This window comes from Epinephelus lanceolatus, chromosome 21 (genome assembly GCF_041903045.1).
Source record: "Epinephelus lanceolatus isolate andai-2023 chromosome 21, ASM4190304v1, whole genome shotgun sequence".
In the NCBI taxonomy this organism is placed as follows: domain Eukaryota; kingdom Metazoa; phylum Chordata; class Actinopteri; order Perciformes; family Serranidae; genus Epinephelus; species Epinephelus lanceolatus.
Genome location: NC_135754.1, coordinates 18,105,582 through 18,122,220, shown reverse-complemented (window position 1 = coordinate 18,122,220; position 16,639 = coordinate 18,105,582). Strand labels below are relative to the sequence as shown.

Below are 16,639 nucleotides of genomic sequence, written 5' to 3'. Positions count from 1 at the left end.
TGTGTGATTACCTGTTTACAGACCGCCTTGACTGCCTTCTTATTGCAACTGCACTTCAAAAGTCCCTTTGTCTCAAAAAACAGGCAGTCCACGTGGAGTATGACATCACCGTTTTGCATCTCTCTGTGGTTTGGTAAGGTGTAGTCTTCATCAAACGTGTGATGCATCGCCACCAGAATGATATTCTTGCATCCTTTTTCTTTGATACAGACAGAAAGCACAGATTATAGTTTGTGGCTAAGAGACAAAACATTCAGTATAATGTAACACTTGTGCATTTGGGTGTCTGCATGTTTACCTGAGGCGCTGGATAACGCTGAGTTAATGTCAGTCTCATAACGGCTGACGATGGGACAGAAGACAACAGTCTCGAGACTGTCATCGGGTACCTCCACCACCTTTGCGCCTCTTTTGGTGAGTTTTTTAACAATTTTCTCATGAGCACCCAAAGTGTTTCCGGCTTTAAATACGTAGATTTTTTTCATTTTTCCTGAAAAAGAAAAAAAAGAATGAGAATGTCCCTTTTTTAACACTCAAAACACTACTAAACATCATTTTAACTGCTTGATGCTTTTTGAGACGCAGTTTGGAACCGATGTCATGTTTTTGACATCTGCTACAGAAAAGACCCCCGATTTTTGTCGAATGTTGGGCTGTTTTGCCGGCAAGCTGCAAGCGTTTAGACACACAGAGCTGGATTGGCGAGTTGATCCAAGGTGCCCAATTTTCCGCTTCATAGGGTAGTCATATTGGCAGAACCCTTTTAGTTTAAAAAGACCGAGGCGGCCTTCCGCAACGGGAGGGGCTGTTGATGACGCCGCACGTGCGACCCACTGGCGGTGGATAAACAGTAAACAGCCGGCAGCAGGAATTAGCGAGCAGCTAGAAGCAAGAGGGAAACGCAAACCTGACAGACACTGTAAAGGTGAGCAACTGGGGAGACAAGGAATTGCTTGCCCTCGTTGCCCTCACAATCAAAGAGGCCATTAACCGTCAGATGACAGGAACGGTGAAGAACGGACCGACTTATGAGAGAATCGCCGAAGGACTGACTAGCTGCTGAGCTACACGTTTCGTTACTTGCTCACGCCCCCCATTGCCCCGAAAAAGGCGCAATCGGTATAAACAAAAGTAGGCAGGCGGCATTTTGCTGCACTCCCCGATTTTGTTTTTATACTGACAATGCTGAAAAAAGACTGATTGGGCTTTCCTGCAAATCTGCACAATTTCTATCTAAAAAGGGCTAAAGACTGGTGTTGACAGGACATTATAAAGTGCTCTACTCCTCCCCAGATCCCAAATCTTGGACTTCTTATCACTGAATTTACAGCAGTTTGTTCATAAGAGGTATGAAAGGGAGTTTGGACCCCTTAGACACGGGTCTAATTGCCCCAAATCTACTACTATGCAGGACAATTTACTGCACATCTTTATCTGTAAATGACTTTTCTGTACACTACAGGAATATGCATTTGGTCATAGTACACACAACATAAAACATGAAATATTTCTGTATTTAGTGCAATAAATGCCTTAATGGTCAAATTCATCATTACTTTTAATATTCACCCATTCAATTTCCATAACCACTTATTCTGTTGGGGGTCGTGGGGATGCTGGAGCCTATCCAAGCTGACATTGGGTGAGAGGCAGGGTACACCCTGGACAGGTCACCAGACTATCACAGGGCTGACACATAGAGACAGACAACCATTCACACTCACATTCACACCTACGGGCAATTTAGAGTCACCAATTAACCTGCATGTCTTTGGACTGTGGGAGGAAGCCGGAGTACCCTGAGAAAACCCACACTGACATGGGGGGAACATGCAACCTCCACACAGTAGGGCTTCCCCTACCTGGGGTACGAACCCCCCACCCCCGATTTGAACCAGCAACCCTTTTGCTGTGAGGCAGCGATGCTAACCACTGCGCCGCCCTCAATGAAAAATGTACTGATTTTTGCAATTACTGTTGTTGATTTTAAGTGTTGGGGAGTGAACATGATCTAGGACCTTAACTACTTTTAGCAGTAGCTTGCTGGTATTTCAACTACATTCATTGTTGCATATTGAATCAAATAATTAAATTACTTTTTTGCCGTTTTTTGTGCAGTTTACCACTAAAACTACAAACAATTTTGGGCCATGAAAGGAAGGGACTGATTTTTATTTTATCCTTTTACCCTATTCATTAACAAGTGTTCTGACATTTCTTGCACATTTCCATGAATAGTGTTTCTACAACATAAATGTATATATATTTACAAATATATATATATATATACATATATATATATATATATATATGCTGTATATATAACCTCTGAACTAGAGGGCACTTTGAAGCAGATTTGAAGATTAATTACGTTGCATTTTTCTGCTGACATGTGACTCGTAGCTCAATTTGATACATATATATATATATATATATATATATATATATATATATATATTTACAAAGCAGTTTGAACTACTTTTTATGGTACACTGTGCAGGATTATTGGTTACAGTTTGTTAACATGCTTGCCGTCAAAAGTGGAAGTAAAAGCCAACCCCGGATTCACTCTCATTTGGCGTCTCACCTTGCAGTATTTGCTTTTATTCAATGCTGTGTCTCTTGGATGCCTGCTGCTTACAGTCTGGCACCTACCGGCTACCATTTTATAAAGCCCTGACCTCACCTGAGCACTGTGGAGGTACATGGCCACAAACGTCCCGGACACAGACAATAAAAAAAAAATACTTCTTTGAAGAAAAATGCACCACCACACACTTGTAGTGGAACATCACTGGTGTTAAAAAGGGACTGCTCCTATATGAGTCTGTATTAGTCATAGTATATCTTTAACCAAACTAGAATTCTTAGTAGGGTAGATTTGCTTCAGTGTTAATAAATTGGTAGCTTGTTGTGCTCTCAAATTAGCTCCTCCAACACTGTTGTTTTTCACACTTACAACAGTGGCTTCTGTGAGGGCCCCAAACACTGAGGAGGTAAAGCCAGTGCTAACATTCCTATTGTCCACATCATTATCAACACTTTACAATAACCCATACATGAAATGTTTAAAAACAGAGTTAACAAAAGGCAGTGGAATATGCAACAACAACAGGGTGTGGTAATTTTTGTCAGACTTTTACTGTTTGCAACCATTTGTCTCAGACGTCAGTCATACAGCAGCATACAGCATACCTTTACTGATGTACAAGCATTTCATATTTAGAGTCAACTTACAGTTTTTTGCGTTTACTAGTCGAATTGTTGTTGTTCCGTAACTCCGCAGGCTCTGCAGTGCACAGAAAGTCCAGTGAATGCTTTCACTTTCACTTCGGATCATATTTGAAATGACGCACCCTGGATGCATTACCTACAGCCGACCAGCAGGTGTCAGTGTTGTGATATTATTGGGATATAGTTGCTGGTGCTAGGCCTACACAGTTATATATATTAAACAGATGAAGTATAGAATCACCTAAAACTAAAAGTAGTGTTTCAAAACAATTGCCAAATCAGAAATTGAACATTTATGGCATAATAATTATAATAATTCAAACATAATGTGTGGTGAAACTCATCTTTGCCTCATTTTATCAGCTTATACTGGAAAAAAAGAGAAACTGAAGACAGAGAATACATATTTAAAGCTATAACAAATAAGGTGTCTGGCTGACATCTGCTCAGCACTGTATGTTGGAGGTTTTGGACAAATATATGCCACTTAAAGCAGTTCTTTACCTCTGATTGTTCCAGGATCTACATCTTTATCCACTGTCATGTGCTGCTTTATATTTCCAGCTTTAGCATATCTGTTCATACCGTCAGCAACTGGACTACTAGACCACTTGACTGCCTGAGGTCCAGAATAAATCATTCATTTCAGTCGTCTCTTTCTACATTCATATTACAACACTGACTCAAACACATCACTGCGACTGCATGTTTGTCACTAAACAAAACAGTGCGGTGTGTGCACCGGCTCTACAAGGGGGTGTGAACTGTATCCGTGGGAGTGATTCTTCATCCATCTGTAATGTAAAGTTGTCCCCATCATCTGTATCTGCGCTCAGCGTGTCAGGACGAGCTGACGTTTCCTCCTCAGGCGTCACTTACCTCTGATGAATGAGGAGAGCTGCTGATGGGGTGGTCAGTGGGCAAACTGTGGCCTGCGATATTAAGAAAGGGCAGACACAGGGTTTGTTTTTGATTTGCTTGTGTCCATCATGTCCAGTCATTTCAGGCTTAGTTGCTCTCTTTACAGCTTAAAAACTGCCTTAGTTTTTAATTTTCTTCTGGGAATGTGTGTCATTTTGTGTATGACTTTGTGTGTGTGTGTGTGTGTGTGTGTGTGTAAAATGGTATTGATATCAATATTTCAAATTATGTCACAGTACATCAGTCTAAAAAAGGATGACACCCTATTCTGTAATATCATAAAACAAGACATATGTTCTGTAAATTGAACTAAGGTTAAACTGATTTAAGGCTTCAGCATCCCCCTGATAAAAAAAACACACACAAGCATCAGAAACAAGCCGCACACTCAGCAGAGGTGATTATAACATTTAATCACTGAGCCCTATCGCCGAGCTTTGCAGGCTTCTCGCCCCAAGGTTTGATTTACCCGCCCTCTTCCTGAGGAAAAATCTCATTCACTAGACGGATTGCTGAGCGGACCTCTCCGACCAGCCCCTATAAATCATTCTTTAATCAGAGGCCTCTGAGATTGGGCGCAGACACCCGCGGGAGCACGGCTGTGACACCTCAACTCCTCCCCGTGCGTCTCTGCAGTTCAGGGAGTTTTTATCCTCTTCTGTTTGCTCCTCGGGCTTGTCTGCGTTTGTATCAGTCATGAGGAAACTAAGAGGGATGACCTGCCCTGCACTCTCTGCTCACGCCGACACTGCAAACATTTCCTCAGTTTGGAAGGGAGTAGTGCCAAAGAAGACTAGGGACAAGATTACTGGTTTGAGGCTGCGAGAGAACGGAGGCTGGGTCAGGGCTGGATTACTCACCAAGCAAAGACAGAAACGTAGAGTGGGAGGAACAGGGGGTTAAAAGGGGCCCAGGAGCTAATTTTTGTCCCCTACTGGCAGGTTAACCCGGCCATGCTCTGGTTTCCAAAATGGGGGGCCTCCATCCAAGAAATCCTTGGCAGTTCTGTCACTGTGACTTTCTGAATTACAAAGGAGGGCTGACAACTGTGGTCAGAGTTTTTTCTTGTTATCTGCAAGACAGACAACAAAAAATATTACATAACAGGAAAGATGGGTGCTTCATCAGAGGAGGTTCATGAACCCATTTGGGCACACTCGTCTTGATGCTGTTTGTTATTGTCACCAGCTGGATTTGAGGATCAAGAGCAGTTTTTCTGTCAAGTCATGGGAAATAAAGTCAGACAGTTACAGTTACAATGACCAAAAGATTGGTAATACTGAGTGAAGAGGAAATGTTTATGTTATGTTTTAGGGCTTAAACCATAGACGTAGATACTGGGGGTGATGCAGGGGACACGTATACATTCAGAACATGTGCATTCGTCCCCCACAATAAAAACACTGTACCAAAGGACTTTTATTTTGATTAAATTAAAATCATTTGTACCTTAAAATGATGCAGAAAAGGCACAAATTTGTGTGTCAAAAATCACCAAAATGCAGGAAATGACAACATATTCTCACTCAGACTTCATCTCATATTAACATTTGGTCATGGACTTTCCACGCCCGAGATATGACATGCAAGGTACTGTACCCATGGTGTGTTTGCTGTTGACGTTCTGGGACGCCATGTTAACTTCAGCCTGTTACATGCATTGTCTGTTTTCAAAATACACTTCCGTTTATGCAGGAAATGTATAATTTACATACAGTTTCTTTCAAAATAGATGCACTACATTGGTATAACAATGCGAATTTAGTTTTTTTTTTCCTAAAACAACATATGCATGTGGGTGGGTTTAGAAAAAAAAACAGGGTCTTATCACACGGGAAGCGAACACTAGCCTCACAGGTGAAAGCTGGTTGTTGTTGGACCCATCCACCACCCCTTCCACTTGCCAAACTCGGACTTTCACCCCCTTAACTTATGTTGTTGTCCTGCCACGTTTCTCCCTTTACACAATAACGGTGCTGTGTTGAAGTCACTGCCCAAGCACCAGTATTTGATGACTTTGGAGTGAGACCGGGTTGGAAATTAAGGGTTTTATTGTAAAAGTTTCCTGGGGAGGACAGAACGAAATCTAGGCCCTTTGGAGCAACTAACAAGTATTTGCAACATCAGTTAATTTAATGATTATTGCCTCGATAAATCAGTTTGGTTTGGATGATACAATTTCAGAAAATAGGGAAAAAAATGTTTGTGTAGTATCTGTCAAAACCTCAAATATATTTAGCTTACTTTAATTAAATAGAACTACAAAAACCAGCAAATATTACTATCTGTTAAGATGAATTGATTATCAAAATAGTCGCAGATTCTTGTCCTTCGAGAAATTGATTAATCAATTAATTGTTTCAGCTTTACATAAGTATCATCAATGATTTTTAGCTGTTAGTGATGGATTACTGAACAAGCCCAGGCCCAGGGGCCAGAGAAAAGACTGAAAATGACCACAAAGAGATAAAAGGAACTGCAAAGAGACAGAAAACGACCAAAAATGACATGACAATGACATTAAAGAGACACAAAGCCACAGAAAGATAAATAATGACAACAAAGAAATACAAAACAACAACAAAAAAGAGGCAAAACCACAAAGTCTGTGTGGGGCTCCTGTGAAGGAGAGGTAGTGGGGCCTTTTGCTTATCTGCACCCAGGGGGGCACGTTGTCTCATAGTCCACCTATGCTCATAGTGGAATATCAACATTGGACAACCTGAGAGCTTTTCTGAGGCTCAAATATTTTTTTAAGCCATTGAGATCTTTTAACGCAACTATTCTGGAGCTTTCGATCACATGACATGATCATCATCAGCAGGTGGAGTTTGCCCAGCTGTCACTGAATCAAAAATGCTGAATCACTGATGTTAAAGTACTTTGAGGACAGATTAGAGTAACACACTGACTAAAGTAAAAGTCAATTGACAGCTAGTTGATACCAGACATGGACTAACCACAAGTGAAATCAAATTTTAATCACATCATCAACATTCAGAAGTGTAACCTGATACAGAAAACAGGAAACTAGTGCTGATTAGAAGGAAAAAATCTAACATTGAATGACTCAGCTTCCTCTGGATGGTAGAAGGATGAACTATTATTGTAAGAATCCTAACTGAGATTGAGATTATAAATGTTTGTGGATGTGTTGGAAGTTTTGACGTCTCATGTGCTGTTGGTGTTACCGTGAATCAGTCTTTACATAAAATGTGTGACTCTGTTTTAATCATATAGCCTAGGTGTTGCTTCATCGTTGCCTCATTTAAACTTACTCAGACCCCACACTGAATCTCATCTCGCTGGGAAAACATTCACATATGGGGATGCATTCAACTAGCAAACATGTAAGCTTCCATGTTTACTTATGCAGTAGCTATATCCTCCAGAAAGGAGCCCGCATGATGAGAAGTGAAGTCAGATGAAGAATGAGAGCAGAGAGAGATGGTTACTTTTTTTTCTCTCTAATGCAAAGATGCTGTGACGTCACCGTGTTGAAATATTTTTTTCTGTCGCTCAGACGGTTTGGAGCTGTCAGAGCGCGCACTCCCACTGCCTCTCACTCGTGCGTGATGGCCATGGAGACGTCCAGGAGTTTTACAGGAGGGTGTCATTTCCAAACTCAGTGCGCAGCGAAGGATGCCTTTTCAATTAGCGACCCGAGGAGACGGGACGCAGATGGATTGTGTTAATGCGCGCTGCGATGAAGTGATGGAAGAGTTGATCACGACCTGACAAGTACAGAAGTTCTTATTCATTTCTGCTTTGGGGACAGTGGACACTTCAGCCACTTAAAGCGACTTAAAGAATCAGAAACAGGACGGAATTAGAATTAGAAAACCATGCACTGTTCATATCCATGGAGAGATGGCATGCGTGCTCCTCTTCACTCGACTTCTTCCCTTCTCTCACCGGCTCACAAGAACATCCATCTGCTTATTATCCCTTTTACTCTCTTATCTGTGCTACTGTGCACTATTCCCAGCCGAAACCATCATGCAAAAGTCAGGTGATCCGACGCCCAGCTGCCAGCGCGTCCTGGCCGATGGAGTCAAAAGACGCGTTCAGAAATCACCGTCCTGCGTTTTGCCGCTGGATGCGAGACCCAGCAGTGTCGAGGCATCTCGGCTGAGAACCGACCAAAGACCTCCTTCGACTCTCCGCGTCGACACGCCCAGTCCCCCCATGGGTAACTTAAAGTTTGGGAATAAAAAGTTGCCGAACGCCATCATAGTCGGTGTGAAAAAGGGAGGCACCAGAGCTGTGCTGGAGTTCATCAGGATTCACCCGGACGTGCGAGCGGCTGGAACCGAGACTCACTTCTTTGACAGGAACTATGACAGAGGCCTGGAGTGGTACAGGTAAGAGCATGCGTCACCGGCACAGGTGCATGTACTGTATATCTGTAACAGGGTTGTAACATGAGATTTTCACAGTAGATAACCATCTCAGAACATTATTATTTGATCATTTTATTATAATTATTATGTGTTAAAATGACCCTTAAAGGAGCAGTGTGTAGGATTTAGTGGCATCTAGCAGTGAATATTGCAGATTGCAACCAGCTGAAACTTCTCCCATTTCCTTAGTGTGAACTCCCGGTTAGGATTCTTCAGTCTTTATTGTTAAGGAAGTTTTTACCAGGAGCCAAATTATCCTCAGAGGTCTCTGAATAAAGCAGTTTGATGCAGGAAATCAATGGTTCTGCGACCCTATTTCACTTGTCGCAGACACGCCGCTAGCTCAGCACCAGCTAATGTGTGCTCTATCGTTTTCTCTGATAACTGAAGATCTAGATATTTAGGAAGTTTTTATCAGGAGCCGACTTACCTGCAGAAGTAACAACAGATCTAAAACAAACAGACCCTGCGATTTAAACCACTAAAAATTCTGAATAAAGCAGTTTCACGTAAAAAAAATCAGTGTTTTTCTGACACTGCTCGTTGCAAAGAGGATGTTAACTTTGATGGCCAATGCGAAAATCGAAAAAAGCAATGGCCCTATCTCGAGCCAATGTTTGGTTCTGACTACTGTAGAAACATGGAAGTACAACATGGCGGACTAAAGAGTCAGCTCCCTGTGTTGATGGCAGGGGTGTCAACATAGATGACTTTGCCCACCTAATGTTGATGCACATATGAAGGTTGAGAGGTTTCAGGAGCAATTTAAACAGTGAGTAGATACTTCATGTAAAATGCTGCCTCAGAGGCTTTTCCACCATGACCAGAATACAGCTCTCTGAAATGACAATGAATACTTACAGTGGTCATATTTAAATATACTGAACCATGTGCAAAATATTGTCAACCAGCTTCAGTACAAAAGAATCTGTATCAGACTTCTGTCTTAAAACAGTAGCTATTAGTGGAGCCCTGCTGCTGAGGCACTGACAAAACTTCAGATTGTAAATGGTTTGTAAGGCAGGGGATGACTTAACCTGCTTCTTCAACAGCTTCTACTTAAGTTAAAATCATGAAAAAACGCATATGTTATGAAAGTGAGTAGCAGGCTGACTGAATTTGAAAAAATATTACGAATATGTCTGCCAGTATATCCAGTATTTCAGTTAAACAAAATAAAATTTGAAACCATTTTTTCAAGGTAGTATGTAGGGCTGCAACGTTTCGTCGACTAATCGATGACTAATTGACTATTAAAATAAAATGTGACTATTTTAGTAGTCGACTAATCTGTTTGAGTCATTTCTCATAGAAAAGAACTATAAAAGTACCCCAAAATACTCTTATTGCAGCTTCTTATGTTCAAATATTGGCAGCTTTACATACTCTCCCATGATGGTGAACTAAAACCCTTTGGCGTGAGTGCGAAACAAGACATTAGATGACGTAATTTTGGGGTTTGGGAGAGACAGACTGACATTTTTCAACATTTTGACACATTTTTCGATAAAATGATTAGTTGACTAATCAAAGAAATAATCGACAGATTAGTTGACAATGAAAATAATCATTAGTTGCAGCCCTAGTATAAAAAGCATAGACTTTATACAATAATTGATATAGCTACCGTGACGTCACCCACTGGTTTGTGGACTGCCGTGCTGCAGCCTTAAGTTCAGCATATCAGCCATCGCCATCTTGTTTTGCCTCACAGACAGCCTGTCACTTAAGTGGCCTCACCCCTAAATATGTGTAACTTTGAGCCTTAAAAAATGTAAATAGGTGGGTTATAAAAAAAATGACCTTCTGTACAGTTGTCATGAATACCATATCCGCTGTGAGGGTCTTAAGGACAGAGGGATGTCGTATGTTGTAAAGCCCTGTGAGGCAAATTGTGATTTGTGATATTGGGCTTTATAAATAAAATTGAATTGAATTGAATTGAATTGAAATTGAATACTGAAATTAGCTATAGAAACCAAAACCATTTTTGTACTATGTTTATTTCTACATGGGGATTTACTTGGTTTTGGAGCCAGCCTCAACTGTGATTCGATAAACTGCAGCTTCTGGCACTTCTGCAATGGCTTTACTTTTCAGTCCCAGTGGTATCCACTTGTCAAAAGTCTGCCTTTTGAAAATCAATAAAATAAAGGTGAGATTCTCCATTTTTACCTGATACTATAGATTAGCAAATGCACATGGTTTAAACATCAGTTTTCATACCATGGTGTACCATGAAACCATCATACTGCTGCAACCCTAATCTGTCATCAGTAATAACCAGTTAAAACTGAATTACACCAGTGAATGCTTTGCATCTGTGTAGGAGGGATGATGAATTAGCAGCCTTAATTAGTAAAAGTAGTCTTTTCATTTGGCTGAGAACCACAAGGACTTTTGGGAGTCTCTGGACATTTAAGGCTGGTGGTCAGCTGGGCTTGTATCCTTAAACGCTTGTATCTGCTCAGGCTTGCTCTCTGCAGCCAAACTGAATGATGATGAAATAAAAGTCATGTGAAATGTGCTTCATAATACACCATTTAGCTTTATAATCTGAAAGATCATGTCAATTTTTGTCCAATACAGATGTCAAATGTAATTCCAGATTCCTACAAGTGGAATTTAAACCCCATTTACAAACTACTCACATTAAGTGCATCTTATATTATACTGATTTTGACTCATTGCTGATTGCTGACCTATGCTCTGCTGCTTATTGTATGTTTTATTACTGAAATGTATTATTATTAGTTATGGGTTTTCATATGTAGCTATAATGTGGCTTTGTCCTTCTTTTTGAAGAAGAGGAACAAATTCCTGGGTGTGTTCCCTTGCAATATTCTTGTTTAATTCTGTAGTGATGGAACTGACTCTCTAAAAAGTATAGAAGTAATAAAAAATAATGGTAATACAAAGGAAGTCAAAAGCTGAGACAAATGGTGGCCTCCGTCTGCTGCCAGTTATTGTACTACAGGCACCTCTGAATATGAAAACCACATTAAATCAGCTGCTTACTGTCAAAAATGCGCTCTGCCCCCCCCCGTCCCACCGCTGCCTCTCTGTGTACATTATGTTCTGAGGTGGGTAAACATGTTGGATGGGTTTCCTGCAGTCTGTCGACTCGTTTCACGTTCATATTGCGGGGAAAACTTTGGAGGCCTGAGCTCTGTTTACATCGGCACAAAAGTGGCCCTCTTGTTTTGATGCACTGTAGAGCAATTCATCAGATTTCTCATAAAATCCAACCTCTCGAGGCAAACATTGTAAACTGCAGCATGCGGGCCTGCTGTCCCTGGCAGGCCTCTGAGCTATTGTCTTGTTTGTGTATACGGCAATTAAACTAGTCTCAAAATGAATGTTGAAGTAAAGGATTTATCTCTAAAACGCTACATGACGCATATTTAACTAAGTGCAGCTAACTCAGAGAGTTTCCATATGCATAAAAACCTCCACATATTTTCTAAAAAAAAAATCTTAATTACAGATTTTGAGCTGAAATGCTGTGGTTTAGTCATGAAATATGTGCACACATGCAGATATCCAATCAAGTACAAACACACTCACACACATCAACTTCCAAATACATGTCATGTTGATGATTGGCTATCACGCAGCCCGCAGGAGGGATGTGTATCGGTAGTATTATAAAATAATTATAAACTGAAAGTATCTCCACTAATTGGCACTCTTTGGGGCGGTTAGCGGCTGAAGCCCTTTTTATCTCAGAGTGCGTGTCTAAGAGATGTGAACCAGATGTGAACCTTCGCCTATTACCGTAGTTCGTCAGCTGTCGAAACCGACAAGAAAAAGGTCAAACGCCAACTGGCTGACTTTTGAGGGTTTGCTTTCCAAACAAACCGTTGCTTCTCAGGAAACTTTGGTGTAAATAAGCCCCTCATCAATGAAGGCCGAACTGTTGTTTTGAGTAGTCATAGTCTTATTCTTGGTATGCAGATGAGGAGAAATGCAGTAATGAGACATGTCAGAGCAGTGTTAAAGGCTACAGTGGGTACAAACAAACAAACAAATAAAGACGAGCTATTTCACAGGTTGTTTTGGGGGACAACAAACCTTTCAAGAATTTAAGCACAGGGAATTCAGCTGCACCCTCTGCCCATTTTCATTCTCCGAAGTTAATTTTCAAGCTGTTTGAATATTTCACAGTGTCATTTAGATAGTGAATCTCATTACCAGCTAGTTAAGACATGACACACTGAGGCTCGCTTGTATTTGTCAGTCTAATTCACAAAGAAATTCACAATTTGCAGCCACTATTTGCAGGATCATAACATTTCTGAAACGGTGCCCCCACTGACAGTGTCAGTATAACCTGAATAAGAAATTTCATAGATTGCACCAATCTTCATTGTGTTTTTCCTCATTTTTCCAACAACAAAAACATCAAAATCATTTGGAAGATGCTCTTGAATTTCAACACATACAGTACAGGGTTATATTTAAAGGTAGAGCTTCAACAACTGTTTTTCGGGCTGCAGTTTCCAAAAAGAATTCGTCCACACGAGTGGTGTGATGAAAAAATATGATATCCACACAAAACCACAAAACCCGCTACCAAGTGATGTAATACACATGCCAAAGCAGTAGGTGGCGATGTAACTTCTAACGGAAAGGTCATTTTAACCAATCAGAAGTCAGAGTCAATACCAGAATAGGGAAGGGCGGGAAATAAAATCAACCCGATCCACAAAAGTAGTGTAGTTGGGGTAGCTAGCAACAGGGCCCAAAAGTGCGGTTGCGTGTGGCCAAACAGCCAAATCACATAGAATAATACACAGTTTCAGAAGTTAATGGGTCCGTGTGGACTAGGCCTTAGTCGCTACATAGAAAATTAATCTGCAACTCTTCTTTTGGCCATGTTGTTGAGCTAGTTTGCTGTCTTCGTCAAGTAGCTGTCCATTAGTCACTCACTTTACAGCAGGAAACAGGACTTCAAAATAAAAGCTCTGTGCTGGAAATTCACTGTACTTCAAAACAGAGCGTCTTTTTTACAAACTTGACATGTCTGCGAGTTACTTGTGGTCCATTCAGAATGGACCCGCGACCCACTTTTGGACTGCGACCCACCAGTTGGGAACCATTGGTCTAGTGTGTAGGGTTTAGTTGCATCTAGTGTTGACGTTGCAGAATGCAAGCAACTGAAACTTCTCCTGTGTGCCGAGCATACACAGGAGAATGCAGAGTAACAACAGTGGCTGATGCAAATATGCGACTGGCCCTATCTTGAGCCAGTGTTTTGTTTGTCCGTTCTGGGCTACTGTAGAACAACAGAGGACCTGCTCTGTATTGTATGCAGATGTAAATCGCTCATTCTAAGGTAACAAAACTAAAATGTTAATCCCCCTAAATCCTACACACTGGACCTACATGTCATTTTAAAGTACATAGGCCAAACATTTTCTCATTTAAGATTTTCAAATGTAGAAATTAGCTTCTTCCTTTTCTTAACATTATGATGGATTGAATATTTTTAGGTTCTGGACAAATCAAGACACTTCATGACATCAACTTGAGACCTAGGAAATTGTAATGGACATTTATAATGTCCCAGTGAAGTGGAAGTTAGGGTATCTTTAGCTTCTGTAGTGTGATGTATTTCCCAGTGAGTGGTGCACAGTTACACAAGGGATTTAAATCAAATCCTTTGCATTTGATGGACTGCTAAAATGCTACAGCAGACTGTTGGCTCGACACACAGCTCCCTTGTTAGATCAGGAGGAGGACCAGTGACAGATGAATAAAATAGACCTCAGTCGCATTGTTTCCTTTTTCATATTGTTTCGTTAGCTACGGCAGTCCATAGATGGTGAAGTGTCATTTTATTTGACCCGTCTGGCTAGCTAGTCGCCTAAAGGCTCATTAGATTAGATTTTGTAAATGTCCTTGAGTCATCAAACATATGAGACCACTGTACAGAAAGACAAAAGACGGAGATTTTGATGTAAAAATACTTTGATACTGATTTTCTGAAATATATTTGAACAAGGACACAGGATTAAAGCCGGGCAAATGTTTTTTCATTTCACTTGGTTAACTGTTTTTTTTATTTCGACTAAATGATAGCTTAGTTATTTGTGAAAAGAAATGCCGTGTTTAGAGGCTCTTTTTAAAATCTGTCCTTGGTCTTTGGTGGTTTCCAATCAAAATCCAAACTTTTACCCTGTGAAGGCCGCTCAATCTATTTCCTTCAATGACAACAATGTCCTAGTTTGAAGACCCAGAAGTAACCTACCAGAGTCACTCAGCTATATGTGTTCTGTTTGCATTCATGGTGATTTATTACACTTGAACCATGTTGGGCTGATGCACAGGAGAGCTGTCTGCGAGACAAGTCTCCAGTGACAACAGGCTACTATGACTCTGCGTCCTATTATCATTTACATCGGGAAACTGGGTTTCATGTCCAAACTGGAGCTTCTCAGCTACGGTGGTTTTGTGCCTTTGAAAACTCACTTGTGTAATCCTGCCCTAAATAGACAACTAATACACACTTTTCCCTTTCGACAGAGTGAATGCAAGGACGTTCTGTCCTCTGTGTGTGAATTTGTTAGCCTTTGTGGTAATGTGAGCGATTCAAAACAGCAAGGAAATGTCATAAAAATACAGCTTAAGTAATGTGAATGTAAATGAGAAACCTTCCACTCACTTCCTCTGTGTTTTCATCTCTCTCTCAGAGGTTTAATGCCAAGGACTCTCGAAAGCCAAATCACGATGGAGAAGACACCAAGCTACTTTGTGACAAAAGAGACGCCACACCGGATCTCTGCCATGTCCCGAGATACCAAGCTCATTGTGGTGGTGCGCGACCCCGTCACCCGTGCGATATCAGATTATACTCAGACTTTATCCAAAACGCCCGACCTGCCGAGCTTCCAGGATCTAGCCTTCAGAAACCAGACCCTGGGCATTGTGGACACGTCCTGGAATGCCATTCGGATCGGCCTGTACGCTCTGCACCTTGAAAACTGGCTACGCTTCTTCCCTCTGGCTCAGATCCACTTTGTGAGCGGAGAGCGTCTTATCACAGACCCGGCAGGGGAGTTGGCTCGGGTGCAAGACTTCCTTGGGTTAAAGCGCATTGTCACAGACAAACACTTCTATTTCAACCGCACCAAGGGCTTCCCTTGCCTTAAGAAGCCGGAGAGCAGCGGCTCACCTCGCTGCCTGGGCAAGTCCAAGGGCAGAACTCACGTGCAGATAGACAGAGATGCTATTGAGCAACTGCGAGACTTCTATAGACCTTACAACGTCAAGTTTTATGAAATGGTGGGTCACGATTTCAAGTGGGAGTAGAGGTTTGAGAGATATTTTTAACTGACACAAGATTTATGTATTCCACAAATTAAAAAATGGTGTTCCTGCATTATAATGACATGGCTAAGGTGGGTAGCTAACTATCAGCAGGCTCCAGACAATATCCGAGTGAAACAGCAAAAGCAGTACTATTTTTTGAAGTGACACTAATGAATGGAGCAAAATCTAAGATGACACTGCTTATGCACTTGTAATGATCACTTACCAGCCAGCGTCAACATTCTGTTTGTTGCCAGATATAGCCGTCATTTCAGCTTCAGGATCACATGATTTTCTGTTCCTGTTACTGTGTATTATTGCTGACTAGATTCCTCATTTGCTGACTGGTTTGTGAAAAAAATATTCCAGGGAATGGGATTAGTTCCTCTTAAAACCTGCTTCACTAATCAAGGCAGGGCTTGAAAGCAAGACCTTGGAAAATGTCAGTGAAGTCTTCAGGGAGAGCAGAATTAAGCTGCAGCACTGTGGTGGTGAATCTGAAATGTAAAGCCATAATGTGAGTATGAACCACCTAATATCACTTACTGTTGGTCTCATCAGTTTCTATACAGGGCAGAAGGGTTTCTGTCTCGTTCTTTTCAGCATGAATCGGGTAAGTTAGTACAGTATATGCTGCACCACGCAGCCCTTCACTCTGTTCTTTATTTGCCGAATCCATGTTTATATTTTTGTTACAAAAGTATTTAATCACTGCCTTAGCCACGATGCTTGTCTGTGAACTTCATTAAATGAAACAGAAGCACAAA

At 41.2% G+C, this 16,639-nt stretch overlaps 1 protein-coding gene across 1 annotated transcript; it reads left to right on the top strand.

Annotated features, from left to right (window-relative positions):
* The first annotated feature begins 7,683 nt into the window (after window positions 1–7,683).
* On the top strand, window positions 7,684–16,639 carry LOC117247663 (heparan sulfate glucosamine 3-O-sulfotransferase 2-like). Its single transcript, XM_033612263.2, has 2 exons — window positions 7,684–8,519; window positions 15,254–16,639. The coding sequence occupies exons 1-2, from the start codon at window positions 8,026–8,028 to the stop codon at window positions 15,870–15,872; spliced, it is 1,113 nt and encodes a 370-aa protein (XP_033468154.1). The 5' UTR covers window positions 7,684–8,025; the 3' UTR covers window positions 15,873–16,639.

Bases quoted from the DNA above. Each gene is read 5' to 3' on its own strand.
- LOC117247663 (XM_033612263.2), top strand. From the start codon at position 8,026: ATGGCATGCGTGCTCCTCTTCACTCGACTTCTTCCCTTCTCTCACCGG. The intron at 8,520-15,253 runs GTAAGAGCATGC...TCTCTCTCTCAG, and splicing joins AGAGGCCTGGAGTGGTACAG to AGGTTTAATGCCAAGGACTC.